This window comes from Athalia rosae, chromosome 4, assembly GCF_917208135.1.
Source record: "Athalia rosae chromosome 4, iyAthRosa1.1, whole genome shotgun sequence".
NCBI lineage: Eukaryota > Metazoa > Arthropoda > Insecta > Hymenoptera > Athaliidae > Athalia > Athalia rosae.
Window position 1 is genome coordinate 2048876 of NC_064029.1, and position 14642 is coordinate 2063517.

The 14642-nt window shown below is 34.4% G+C and overlaps 3 protein-coding genes across 6 annotated transcripts in view; 1 reads left to right on the top strand and 2 right to left on the bottom strand.

Annotated features, from left to right (window-relative positions):
* Positions 1 to 2680, bottom strand: part of LOC105684243 (carbonic anhydrase 2) — a 23416-nt gene extending 20736 nt beyond the window's left edge. Inside the window, exon 1 of one of the 2 annotated variants that reach the window (XM_012397450.3) lies at positions 2256 to 2680. In XM_012397450.3, coding sequence (XP_012252873.1) covers positions 2256 to 2295 — 40 coding nt within the window. In that variant the 5' untranslated portion in view covers positions 2296 to 2680. The remainder of the gene's footprint in view (positions 1 to 2255) is intronic. The other variant, XM_012397449.3, reaches the window with a different exon arrangement.
* The window catches only part of LOC105684260 (ubiquitin-like modifier-activating enzyme 5), a 10937-nt gene extending 860 nt beyond the window's left edge, over positions 1 to 10077 (top strand). Inside the window, exons 2-9 of one of the 3 annotated variants that reach the window (XM_048654410.1) lie at positions 95 to 247; positions 4971 to 5069; positions 5144 to 5259; positions 8437 to 8572; positions 8662 to 8858; positions 8942 to 9128; positions 9215 to 9551; positions 9720 to 10077. In XM_048654410.1, coding sequence (XP_048510367.1) covers positions 8444 to 8572; positions 8662 to 8858; positions 8942 to 9128; positions 9215 to 9551; positions 9720 to 9904 — 1035 coding nt within the window. In that variant the 5' untranslated portion in view covers positions 95 to 247; positions 4971 to 5069; positions 5144 to 5259; positions 8437 to 8443 and the 3' untranslated portion in view covers positions 9905 to 10077. Of the gene's footprint in view, positions 248 to 4970; positions 5070 to 5143; positions 5260 to 7914; positions 8183 to 8436; positions 8573 to 8661; positions 8859 to 8941; positions 9129 to 9214; positions 9552 to 9719 lie in introns of those variants that run through there. The other 2 variants (XM_048654409.1, XM_012397485.4) reach the window with 2 other exon arrangements.
* On the bottom strand, positions 9996 to 11682 carry LOC105684259 (actin-related protein 6). The gene is made up of 3 exons (XM_012397483.4): positions 11446 to 11682; positions 10295 to 11266; positions 9996 to 10181 (listed from the first exon to the last, which is right to left on the bottom strand). The coding sequence occupies exons 1-3, from the start codon at positions 11619 to 11621 to the stop codon at positions 10052 to 10054; spliced, it is 1278 nt and encodes a 425-aa protein (XP_012252906.2). The 5' UTR covers positions 11622 to 11682; the 3' UTR covers positions 9996 to 10051.
* Between the last annotated feature and the right edge of the window lie 2960 nt (positions 11683 to 14642).

A 14642-nucleotide genomic window follows, 5' to 3' on the forward strand; every position in this document is an offset into this window, starting at 1 on the left:
TATGTCCTAAGTTTATTCTAGTTCGGCGTGTAATCTGATAGTTTCTTTTTCTTTTTCTTTTTGTTTTGTTTTCACGGTACAATATGTACAACAGGTTAATTAAACGCCCTAGGAGTTTTTTCTACTAAGTCTGCACCCATTGTAAACGGGGTTGATAACATTCACCGTTCGCCTGCGGCCAGATATACGTCGTCACCAATCGGAACGATCGATTGACGAACATCATTTGGGATCCCAAACTTACAAGGTAACATGTACATACGTAGCATCATCTTTATGGCTGCAAAAAAAAATTCCTATCAAAGATGCGTGCAGCAAACGCTTTTACGATCACCGCTGCAGACACGCCGATCGTTATTCTGGTTATCAATTAAAGTACCTATACAATTCAGCGTGCATCCGCAATTATATTGAAGGTCTTTTAGAAGCTAATGTTCCTGCAAAATACGATAATAGACAACTGAATACACACTGTTCGTTTTCCTCGGTTCTTCTGAGGTTTTTTTTTTTTTTTTTTTGCTATCTTTTTTCTTTAGGACGATGGTTACGTTGCGAAAGGGGGTTGATATTATACGATTTGCGGAGAACGAAAGTAGAACTGTGACCGGTCGTTTCCAACAATAACTTATAACCTCCTTACGATGCAATGTCTACAGGTGCATCGTCCGACCCCAAAGAAAAGTATTGATTTTAGGGGTTGCACCCTCGTTGGATATATTTCCCCAAGTAAGGACTTTGCCACGAGCTACTCGTTGATACGGCCGGACAAAAACTGTTGACACTAAATCTTGAATCTCATTCCTATTTTTTTTTTTTTTTTTGGTTTTTTTTTTTTTTTTGTATACGGTAATATCGTTTTCGGTTAATATCTGTCTAATCGCGATACACTTTCACCCTATCTTTTTTAATTAGCATTATCAAACAGCTCGTACTATATTCATGTTAGGAACACCTTCCTAATCAACGTCCGAACCGCACCTATATATCTGTATTAAACTCATCAACTTCATTATAGGTCGGTATATACGTATATGTATATACGTATACCTATTATCCGAAATATGTAATTAGTTTTCAAATTACTTCGCGATATTTATAGTTTACAGTTCACGTACTAGTAAATACTTCTCATCCTCGTTGAATTTTAACTTCCACGAGGAGAATATAAATAAATTATGATCCCATTTTGATGAACCCTTTTAATGAGGTCGCAATTTTGTAGTGTGGCAACATCAGCAGCATTCCTATAGTATTTTCGAAATGATCCTATTTCACGGTCTGCTGAATGAAAAATCAATTTTTTGTGTCATGTTACTCATTGTCAGACGAATCGAAGAATAACTTTGTGACGTATCACGTTCAAACATACATTTCTTTGCTGAATTTCTTTCAAGAAATGCGGATTTTTCATTAATGAGTAATGACGCGGTTATCAGCGGGCACCGTGATTAAAATTTCTACTCATGTGTGGAGAATGTAATTCTTATATCAGGCACGCTTATCGGCAAAAATAGCGAATGAAGAACAAAAAAAAAAAAAAAAAACGAAATGAGGGTGAATATCATAAGCGGTATTCACTATTGCGTAAATATTGATCGGCCTCTGAACTCGTCTTTCACGTAATTCAACGCTGCACTATTTGTATATACGTACGTAGATTTAATATAGATATACCTATAGTAGTGAGCGTAGAGGAAATGCGTGCGATAGTTATTTTAAATACGCATTTGAATGAAAAAGTTTGTTTGAAAAACGTCTCGTCATTCGCAGCAAATTAATTGGATAAAAATTCGTATAGATATTTGTAATTATTTTCAATTATTCGACGCCAAGTTCTCGACTGTTTTCGAAACCCGCCATTTTGAAAGCAATGACTATCGCACGTGTGTTTCTCTTTTCGTCTTTCAATACTACGGGAAATGCCACTATGGCGACAGCTACTAAATTCTTAATTCGAAGTAGAAATAATATGGATAGCGGGGAAATTTGATTTTTTACGGTATTTATTATACCGATGGTACAATGAAAATGAATTACTAACAATAAGTTGAAAATTAGAATAAAAAATTACAATTCTACAATCCAGGCAGGATGTAAACATTGCCTCGTGTTCCTGAACGTGGCAACCCTGAGTTGACGTTTTTTTTATTCCCCCTACAGATGAGATCCCTGCGGGTGCATGTGTAGTTGCATTTTAAACAAAGTCGAAAGCATATGGAGAGATGAAAGATAGAGAGAAATAAAAGAAGACATACCATTGACGGTTGAGTATCCCCATTCTTTTATGCCGGCCATCGTGGGGAGGTTTAAGGGAAATTGAGGTCTGCGAAGTTAAGGTCCGAGTATAGCCTGCTCCCGGACGTTTTGTACACTTAGACTCCCCTGTTTCTAAATCGAACTCGCGTCCAGCGTCTTCTGGGTCTCCAAATCGCTCCAAGTAAACAGCAAACGTTCACCAGAATGAACTTTGAGGTCGCTTTGCAGACAAAAAACAAGCGAATGCTGCACAATTTCAAATACTGAATAGAATCGCGCGCGTCGCTCTTAAAAATTCGCTAAAAAATCGTTTCAAACAAGCGATATCAATTTTTTATTTGAAAGAACCAAGTTAGTGGCGTTTTATTCAGCTATAGACAACGAAGGTTGTGCTTCCATACGGTTTAGGCAGATGTGTAAAGCCGGCCGGATCCGTACGATGGTTTATAAACCACGTGGTCACGTGACCTAGAGCGGGATACCAATGCGCGTGCGTTGGTAAATATTTACACGTGCATTCGCCCCCACCCTATCGCTCTGCCTCAGGATAATTTTTTATACGTTTTTTTATTTTTTATTTTTATTTTTTTTTTTTTGTTGTAACATACTTGCATAGACGCTTCGTGCGATGTCTACCCATACATGTTCGAATTCTGATGCATGCACATGCTGCTGATCATGTACTGCAACGAACAAGTTATATTCTAACGGTACGTTAGTTGCTTCGTAAAAAATGGAAGTCTCAGAATTTAACTGGGAGAGTGTACATCGGATGCATTCTGTACGTGGTTGATAATGTGTAAGTTAATATGCAGCTAGTTGTTCGGTAATTTCAATTTGCAGCGAGGAAGATAACAAGTTATTATTATAGAGAGTATAACATGATTAGAGGCAAGGAATAAAGAATGAATAATGAAAAAAGTTTGACCGATTGCAGAATAAAATATGAAATTATTCATACATGGAAACTGCATGGTTGTTTTCCTTCCGATGAGATCCGATCGAAGTTCCGGTATGTTGCAGCTATTGAAATTTTTTTTTAATCAGAATTAGAATCGTAATGCGAGCGTCAATAGAGGCTTACACTTCTCGAATTATTTTTATACAGTTAATCTGATTATTAGCGGTAAATTAAATTACTCAGATATTAATTGCTCTTTATATTGTTATATTTATAGTAAGTAGGTAACCGATCCTGATTTCGAACTCATTACAATTTTCAAGGAAACGATTATTATCGTTGGACAACGACTGCATTTTATGCTGAAATACTCGCGCAAGTATTTCTAGTGTAAATAAAGGTGATATAGTTCGTCTTCAAGTTCTCTGTGTAAAACTACTAAATTCTTTACCACTAGGCTTTACCGTAGGTATGTACGTACGTACGTACGTACGGTCACTATTGGAATTGCGAAGTGAAAACATTTACCATCTGATTTTTTTCTAGTTTCTTTTTACCTGCAGTTTTCGGTGTACAATATCAGTTTAGCTGAAATTACAATTATTTATAGATCACAAAAAATGGACGTTTCTGTTTTAAGGTTGTCAGTCACGACCGCAAGGTTCGTACAACTCGCGAAATTTTTTTTCCGTTATAATATTTGGCGTGACAGAGTAATAAAATAATAACGGAACGAATCGGACGTAAATATCTTGTCCAAGTCCCATCGATTATTATACAGTGCAGAATATTTTTAACATATTTCAATATGCATCGCCATTGTTAAGCTTAAATTAGAAACTACGCTCGTCTAATTCCGGCGAGTATTATTATCCTAGCATTAAAAGACGTACGCCCGTTTACACCTTATTAGTTACGCGGTAACTTATTATCGTCAGAACCGTACCTGGAGTTCATAGCTGTAGGTACAACATCTTTGCAGAATGAGTTGAGGAAAAACCGCTAGTCTATTAAATACGCAACGCACATTCCTCGAATCACTTTATTAATATATTTTTGCCTCCTATGTATAACGTAGAAACGGAAAAATTAGAAAAAAAAAAAAAATAAACATTTACCAATATTGTATGAAATGTGTGGAAATTATGAAGCGTAAAGCGGGAGACTTGAACGCTGGTATAGGTATGCACTGTGTGAATTTGGTAAGAAAAATGAAAAGCGGTAATATCGTGAGAAAAAATTTGTCAATTTTGCCCTTGAAATTCAGCATGTCTTTATATTATACCTAGTACAAATTTGAATTGCATAAAATTCTATTGGAATATAATGTTTGTTTCTCAGTCTATTTATAATAATATGTCGTGAGAATTGTAACCCAAACATTGAGTGCATCGCTTGGTGAATTTATAGCGTTTCGAATTATTTTCACATTACATTTGTATATGCGAAAACCCATGCGACGCAAATATCTAATTGAAAAAGTGTAGGTGCATGAACGCAGCGGTTCGTTACTCATCACGTAGGAGTTTTGTGCATCTGATGTTGGCAGATATAGTTATTATAACGAGTGGGCGTAATTAGAAGCCGTTTTGCTCGAAACTAGTTTCATAACAAACTTCAATATTCATCAACCGTCACATCCTCCATCAACTTTGATTACACGATGACAATTCAACTTGCGGTCAATAATTGAAACTGATTGTGAGATCGAATTTTCGCGGTTGAATGGGAGGGAGAAATTAATATGAGATAATAAAGGAACCGAAATAAAAAAAAATATGTACACATATTCTCAACGTCAATTGTATTTCAGCCCCTCAGGGTGTGAGGGACTGACCTCGATAAGACGATTTCCAGGGCTCGTTTCAGACGCGGATCTGCATTCATATTTCTTTACGTGCTAATATGGATGGTAAAACGTTTGTTTCGTATTTCCCGATCCCAAATTCCAAAATTCGGATTCTGTATATTTTTTCGGTATTTCAGGCATTAATGGAAAAGTGATGAAAGTTTTCGGGGAGAAAAAATATCCAGATCTGCACGCACCGCACCAATTACAGTATCGGAAACGATAGCAAAAATGCCGACACGGAAGATTAGAGGTAAAAATATCACATTCACTCGTCACAATAATCAGTCTCCAGACAACTGTTTGTTTGAATGTTTCGCTACCTTCTGATGATAATCAAGCAACGAAATGATGATAACTTTTATATTTGACCCAAATTTAAAAATCCAATTTATTGGAATTGATTCGCCAAATATATCGGTCTTGTCTTAATTTCATTATATTCCCGAATAGCGTATGCTAATATAATAATTCAATATTTGAAGAGGATTTAAACATTTCGAATTACTATTTACCTGTTATATTTTCACAATCAAATCCGCCATCCTAATTTCATTATTCATAAAATTATGGGCAAGAGATTTTCATTGCTTGCAAGCCCGGATCTAATCGCATCATGAGCTGAAATGTCACCACACGCTAATTGGTAAAAAAAAAGTTATTAAAAAGTTGCGAAATGAAAAATTCATACCAACTCGATCTGAATATCCACTGCTATTATTAATTCCCAATGCGATAAGAAATGAGGGAAATATAAATATGAGAAATTACAAAAATGCGATAACCCTAAACTCGGATTGTGCACAAATCAGGAATTATATGATGAAGATTCAGAATTTCATAATTCCGCAGTTTTACGCGTGCAGCTTAAAAAATAATGTAATCTATACATGATCGTCGATTATACAAAAGGTCCTGCATTCGTGCAAAGAAAAGAAAATGATATATACGTCACATTTTTCACTCAAATTACCCCGAATTACTATCAGTTTATACATTTGTAATCACGGGTCTCATTGACTCATTAAAATTTTGAGGAAACTTAAAGAAAAAGTCATGTGCCATAGATATCATGTGCTTGTTAACATTTGCCAAGTATAGTGAATACCCATTCTAACAACAGCTTACGGCATGTGACAAGGCATATTTGTTGAGCTTAAATATCGCGTAATTACGAAACAACCCGTTTTACCATCTTGTCTAGTTGAAGTATCGAATCATTTCATTATCATCACGTGAGAGTGGATGTATCGTATTTTTACATGTACCTTAATTATAATATTGGAATACAATCTGAATGATCGAGTTTCGAAACACTGCCAACGCGCATAAGCCGAATGCGACCTGATAATCATATAAATATCGTATGAATTATTAAATAAATAACATCGCGACTGGTTTTCTTTCCGCCAATCGTGGACCGAAAATATAATAGGTGTACATAATTAAGAACAAGTTTTGTTGATAAGTGTGCTGCAACTATAATACCGCAGTGCACTATCGTTTATTCTTCACGGCTCCTTTTATCATACTAATTACGATGATGCTACAGATGTCTGCTGTTCTTGATGCAGTACAATCGACATTCAAAAAAATTGAACAATGTTTTTTTATGATCGCGGGACAGCTAATTATTTACAATAAAACTGCAAGGTCTGCTAGTTTGAAATTCACGCGTCAGCGACGAGGTCTGCAATTTATTCTTACAAGACAAAATAACGCAACATTGGCGTTTGATTTTTATTCTTATTTTTATTTTGATGCTGATAATTCAGCAGCTTAAAAAAATTATATATATGTTTCCAAAAGAGAGAAAATCTGTAAAATTATTGGACGATTGACACATTTTTGAATCGAATTTGGTGTAACCATTAGGTATAAATATAATTATTAATGAATTTTTGACACCTCTCTTAATTACGGTATGTTGAGACTGTATAGCTTATTGATAGAATAAATACAAACATAGACGTAACTGTATAAAACATATACAATACGCAGATGTCGCGTACTCCATTTACGTCACTGATAACAAATGTATTTTCTACATCGAAGAATTATAACTGTACGTGTGAAAACGTTAACTTATAGTGGTAGATCTGTACGTTCATTTTTATCACGAAGCATTCGAGCAAGAAATAAATTTATGTACATTTTGCGACAAAAAAACTTTCCAACAATTACACAAATATGAACGTGACCGTTAATTCAATGGATACATAGACGATATGCAAATTACGAGCCATATTGATGGACGGCTCTTAAAATTAGTAATTTTGTTTCGAAATTACATTATTTTTACCCTCATTTCAGTAGAGGGAAAAATGGTCTGTTCATGTATAAGAATAAAAATTAACACAGGCACTTTTCTCTAGGTTTCCATTATTGTTTGGATCAAAGCCACATAAATAAGTTTTGTGTTTTTGATTCTTATACAAACGGTATGAAAATTGAAAAGAAATTTGAGAGTTTTATTGACAGTGGAAAATTCTATTGAAGTAGTTATACACACGTGCAGTATGCAATTCTTTAAGTTGTCATAATTTGAATACTCATTTGCAAAAACCAGGGATTTCGAGTGATTTTATATGAAATGTAATCTATTCAGCAATGATAGATCTTTTATCAGAATGTGGATTCGAACGATTGATCATTTATTCATGCTAGAATCTAATTTATAATTGAATTTCACGTTGGCCGGTCGAAAGTGATTAGGATCCTCAATTTCACGCCTGAAATATAAAAAACGTGCAAAATCACAGTGAAACTTACTCGTGATATGTCTGTCATTTTGTTAAAAAAATTCCAAACTTTTTGAACGGATCCTCATTTAGAACTCAATTCGCGCTGAATCGTTACGTTGAAGCGCCTACGACATCTGTAGACGTCTGGTCAAAACATGAATGTTACATTACGCACGTGACGTGGAAAGGGCTGCGTGGTATTTACTTTGACAAGGGATATTTGACAGCTGTTAGGGAGTGCGAATCAGTGGATTGATTATCATTGATTTTGAAAACAGAGAAATAAGAGAAGATGAGTACAATCGAACAGTTGAAATCCAAAATTGAGGAATTGGAGCTCGAATTAGCAAATGAAAAACTTAAAAATGCTGGACCTGTCCGGCAGAAAATCGCCGAAATGTCCAGTGAAGTTGTTGACTCAAATCCATACAGGTAATGCAGAAAAAATGTTGAACTAACATCAAATTGATAGGAACATTAGAAGACATTCTCTGTCGATTGTACACTGCAGAAAAATATTTCTTCTCCAAACAATTGGAGCTATAATTATTTCACAACAATGATGAAAATATGCTCATCGAAACAGAGAAAAAAACAAATGTCATAATCCAGAAAATTATTCATGAAAACCTCACATTATCCCGTGTTCTGTGTATCCATAAATAATACAATATGTTTTTTCATAGTCGACTTATGGCCCTCAAGCGCATGGGCATTGTGAACAATTATGAAAAAATTCGGGATTTGACTGTGGCCGTTGTAGGAGTTGGAGGTGTAGGGAGTGTAACAGCAGAAATGCTTACACGATGTGGTATTGGGAAGGTACATTGAATTGAAAGAATTTGCATCCAAAAATTTCAAAAGAGATGTCAAGTCAAAATGCTCACAGTTAGTTTGTATTTATGTTACAGCTAGTCCTATTTGATTATGACAAAGTTGAACTAGCGAATATGAATAGGCTATTTTTTCAACCACATCAAGCTGGTTTGAGTAAAGTTGATGCAGCTGCAAAAACATTGCAAGCTATAAACCCAGATGTTGAAATTGAGACTCACAACTATAACATCACTACCGTTGACAATTTTCAACACTTCATGGATACTATCAGGTACATAAAGAAATAAATTGGATAGAAGCCTTCAGATTGAAAGGTTCAGCTCTAATAACTACTATGTGACTCAAATTTGACAGTACCTCAAGCCTGAAAAATGGAGCAGTCGATCTGGTCCTCAGCTGTGTTGATAACTTTGAGGCACGAATGGCAATAAATACAGCATGCAACGAACTCAATCAAAAATGGTTTGAAAGTGGTGTATCAGAAAATGCTGTCTCAGGACATATTCAATTTATAATACCTGGGGAGTCTGCCTGCTTTGGTGTATGTATAAATTTTGTATTGCTATCATCTAGTGATACGTGATGAAATTTGCTGAGGCTTCCAATTCGTTTGGGTCATGGTTTCAGTGTGCCCCTCCACTAGTTGTGGCTGCCAATATAGATGAGAAGACTTTAAAACGGGATGGAGTCTGTGCAGCGTCTTTGCCTACAACAATGGGAATAGTTGCTGGCTTCCTAGTTCAAAATACTTTGAAATATTTATTGAACTTTGGTACTACTTCTTTTTATCTGGGCTACAACGCCATGTCAGATTTTTTCCCAACATTGGCATTGAAACCCAATCCGCACTGCGATGATAGATACTGTCGTCAAAGGCAACAAGAATTTCGAGCAAAACCTAAAGAAATTGTTGTAGAAAAAGTAGAGGTAGATGACACACCCTTGCACGAAGATAACGAATGGGGTAACTATTTCATGATATTCTTTCATTATTCCCAATGATTCATCAGATTTCTACTGTAATTATTCTCTAATGTATGCCTACTCTACATATTTTCTCAATTATAACTATCCAGTTTAATAGTCCAGGCAATGTGACTATACGAGCAAAATTCCTATTTTTTTCTACTAGGTATATCGCTCATCGATGAAACAGTGCCAGATGTAACAGAAGACACATTGATAAGAACAGATGTTGGAGTAAGGCAAGCCTATTCCTTGCCAGTACGAACCAATGAAACAGAACCTGCAACCACAGTAAGTGAATCTAGTGGTCCGAGTCTTGAAGAACTAATGGCACAGATGAAGTCGATTTGAGTTCATTAAATTATTGGGATGATTGATTCGTCATTTGGAATCATTCAAGAGAATTTTATATTATGGTGAACAATGATTTTGCAGGCGTTAGTTTCTGTACAGATGTTCAAGTTTTTATTATGAAAATTATCATTGTATACAATTGACTTATACATCAAATCTTTCATAGCAGAGTGATTGACCTTCTTCTTCGTACTCTTCCCGAGTAACCACCATATTACAAAATATTGGATCCTGTGTAATCACCTTACCACCTTCCCACGCATAAGTAATTGGGCTGAAATAGTGCAAAAATTATTTGAGTTACTATAGTTTGGAATGTGGATACACCAGAGGTAGTAGCAGATCTCACTGATGATCTGTGGTAAGTGATTGAATTTCCAGACTTACTTCTCTGGCAATATAACATTCACTTTGCATTCTGAGGGTGCAAGACTTCTGACTTCTTTTAAAACTCTTTCTCTGAATCCTGCAAACTTGGCATTACCCCCAGTCAAGACTACGTTCATGAAGAGATGAGGCCATGTTTCCTCGTCACAAGCTTTCACTGAATTGACAATTGCTTCAGGTATTCCCATTTGTTGTATACCAACATCTGATGGATGAAACAGAATTTCTGGGATAGCGAATCTTTCGTTGTTCAAACGTAAAGTCTGCTGTTCTCCAGAAACTTCTGGTTTCCTCAGGAAACCTCTTCTCAATGTAGTGTAATCAGGGAGAACATAATCTCTAGCGATGGAATTATTTTCAAGTTTTTGTTTAGCCTCTTCCATATCCTTATAAAAATCCTGTGATACGAAGCAGGAATCTTCTTTAGCTTGGTTAACCACATAAGTTTCATCCATTACGTGTAATTGGCGATAAGAAATTATCTCTTTCAGATGATTGGTTAATAATTTTCCACCTACATCTATCCTTCTAATAGCTTCCTTAACTTTAACGCCATTTACATAAGGTACCACATGAGTGAAGCTGTATCCACTATCGACTACAAGACAGCATTTACTGTTTGGATTTTTATGCCTGTAGTTGTAGCAAGATAATCCTGTAGCATTAATTCTTAACAAACTTTGACACTCATACTCTTCAAAAAATATTTCAGTCATTGCTTCTTGGACTGATGGAAAGTTGAATAACGGTTCGGTTACCACAGTGGGCATCTGACTAAGATTGGCCGGACAACATTCTTTTGAGAGAATATAATCCCAAACAGTTTTCTGAATATCCCAATTAATCAGATACCCTTTTTGAAATGGCAAAATATAAAATAAGCCGGATGCATCGCGGCATTCTTCTATTTGATTACCAACAAAAGGCCTTCGTCGCTCACTCTTTGCTTTCATAATGCAGTTCGGAACCAGTCTAGATAAATAAAAATAATATTATCGAACTGCGATTTGTTCAAATTACATTTTTTATCGAATGAAATCATATCAAATCACTAAATGAGATTAACTTTCCCGCTATTTTCTATTTTATAGATTCAAAAAACTGTTGATTCTAACCAATAATTTTATTAACCGAACTGCAATTCCACTTACTTCGGAGAATCATTGGAGAGACCGACCTTTGCAACAAATGCACCATTGTCCAATATATATGCTGTGTTACTCATTCTTATAACTTTATTGATAAGACAATAAAACGCAAAATATTGAATGTTTCCGTTTTGACAGTTATAAGAGCGTCGTGTATTTTCATTTCGATAGACGATCATTCACGATTACGAAAGAATGGCGGCGATATCGGTCATCTTCAATTCAAAAATGACTAGTATTTTACTCGCGCAAAGTGCCGCATGCGTTAACTGAAGATTTTTATCTCATAATTTGTACTCACTTTTCGCATTGGGAGTCACCAGTTTCGAATAAGCACAATTATATCAGTATAGGATCGAATGACAAAATTACCTATAATTATTATCGAATAGTAATGTGAAGACTTGTATAAGAAAGAAATTGAGAATTCCGGACTCTAGTAATACAAATGTTTACAATTGTTTATTTCACCTCTCTTTTATATCATTTTATATAACAATACGATGGTTTTTATCTCGAACAGTTTTCTTTCATAGATCGGACATTGTTTTAATCGAATTCCCATTATTCTCTATATTACTATTATATTTCTTATCGTTTATTATTAATAATATGTGTAGTTATTTTACCCCTGTTTCCTTAGCATAGGAAACTTTATTTTGCTCCATATCCCAGATGTATGACTGCTGCAGATGATAGCTTCATTATACAATATTCGTTTTATCATAGAGATTGTTATAGAAATATTATAAGATATTTATGGCAGAATCCAGTCATTTTCCAAAGAGCATTATACATGATATCCCCGTTAACGCATAGACTTATCATTACCATGAACAAACCCTTGGTTAGCTTACTTTGTTTTATTGTCTACGCTAGGGCAGCATTTCACAACTGCAGGGCTCCTAATGTCTTGCATTTCTTCCCAACGAATTTCAATCATCAACGAATTGCTCTCGATATACTTTGATGCAAAATTGTTTTTTGTAATCACAACTACTTGTAATCTAAAAGCCTTTCCCCTTTACCACTTACATACCATTAATGTCATTAATCTCGACTAATGCCACATGAAATGGAATACTTTGTAAAAGTACTTAGCATGCTGCATCTTCCAAGTCGAGAAACGCTGCTCTAGGGAACATTTTGATATTATAATATTAAGCAAGATGACTCGATGAATAATGAGCATAAGTAACATAAGTCGAGTCCCACTGCCTTCTACGCACGACCATGGCATTTGAATTGAATACGTGTTTACATCAGGTAGCCTGTTAGTTCTCGAGTTACTCATGGAATTTTGTAAAACTGATCAATGATATCTAATATTATTGGACAATCTTTCACTATTATTCCCAAAGATCTATAATTTTTCTGAAAAGTGGAGTTGAACGATTTTGATTGGAAATGCCTTGCAATTTACCAAAGTATCATTGCACTGATAAAGAAATTTAGAAAATATATTATAAAAGTTCGTGAATGTAGCAAGTTGCCACATTTCATTCATAGGAACGTTTTTCCATAAACAAGTAATGTTATTTCTGTGAACGTTCAACATTCGACAGATCAAAGGTATACATATCCTGTCTTCTGCTTGTGTCAATGGTTTTAACATTACATCACAAATCTAATATGCAGTTTAACAATTGAAACAACATTTGGTTTCGAACGGAATCAGCGAACAACTTTATGGAATATATATATGAATTCGCACACCCAAAAATATCAACAATCATTGAAACGTCTGAATATCATAATCGTCCATTATTAATATTTCAAACTTACAATTAATACCTATACTATGGATGATTTTTCAAATAAAAGTTACCAGCTTTTTTTTTATAATTGCCACGTTTGATAACGCAATCTCAATTGAATGATCAGATGTTTCCCCAAACCATCCATAATACAGGGCAGCAATGAGCAAAAATTTAACCGATAAGTAAACAAATGTTTTTTTTATAGAAACAAAATTGTATTTTGTCTTTGTAATCCTATACATTATCGTTAGTTTAGTATTATTACAATTTTGGACATAAAAATGCTGTATTTGTTGTATGCGTGTCTATTTTCCTGGTTCAGTTGGAAAATATTTTGTTATTCTTTACTTACTTAAAGTTTTAATTTTTCAACAAACTGGAGATTAGTTGCGGGATAGATTATGATGGTTGAAGAATTATATGTAGCATACGTACAAAATGCTACCGATAATATGACTTGTGTAAAACTGTACGGGCCTTGGGAACATAGTTAGTTATTGTCTTAAAGCTAAAGTTGAGAAAATGACGTAAAACTTGTTTCGCGTTTGAAAAATTAAATACATGTAGTATTTACATTTTATAAAACATTTTTTGATCACCGAATACAATGCAATGGCGTGAAAATGTTTCGCTATGATAATAGCTTATGTGAGTGTAATTTATGATTTATGCTTGATCTATACAAGGCCCGTATGTCGCTTTTATGATGTATCAAAGATAACATAACTAAATCTTAATGCTGCGGTAGTAAAATTAAAAAAAATTAACTTTTATTTGCATTTATCATTATCAATATCATTATTTTTATCATTATTATTAATATTAATATTATTATTTTGACTCTTTAATGAATGCAATAATTTAATAACTTGTGACAGTTCATCGATATTTATACTGAAATTATACTTCCAACTAATTTTTGCTTTCACAATTCTCATTAAATTTAGAATGACACACGACAAAAGATTTTTCTTGAACTCTTGTTGTTGGATATTTTTTTTAAATTCATTTTTGTTAACAAAGTCAATGACGCTGAAAACTTTGATTATTAATCGTAAATGTTTATTATTTGTTTCGATAAATATGCGATAAACATAAACAACTCATACCGACTTTTCTCATCAATATTGATTCATTTATTCAATTTTTAATTATCTTTCATCTAATTGAAAAGAAATTAATTACTACTCACTTTTTTCTAGAAAACTAAACTAGATTATTGTAAACTTAACATATGAACAGAGGGTTGGGGGAAACGAATAGCCGCACACAATTTTTGCCATTCTAATCATTATCGATGCTAAGGTGGTGCAGAGTTAAACAGAAAAATGACACCATTCTTTGAGAAACAAATAAATGGTAATGATTTTTTACTTAATATTAACTCTTCACTCTATAATGATGGATAATAAAGTATAAGGAGCTCCCTATGGTATTGAC

What these genes read in the sequence shown, in the direction of transcription:
- LOC105684259 (XM_012397483.4), bottom strand. Translation starts at nt 11,621, where the DNA reads ATGATCGTCTATCGAAATGAAAATACACGACGCTCTTATAACTGTCAA. An exon ending in CTCTCCAATGATTCTCCGAA is followed by an intron (nt 11,267 to 11,445) that starts GTAAGTGGAATT and finishes TTATTTATCTAG; the next exon opens with ACTGGTTCCGAACTGCATTA. An exon ending in AATGTTATATTGCCAGAGAA is followed by an intron (nt 10,182 to 10,294) that starts GTAAGTCTGGAA and finishes GCACTATTTCAG; the next exon opens with CCCAATTACTTATGCGTGGG.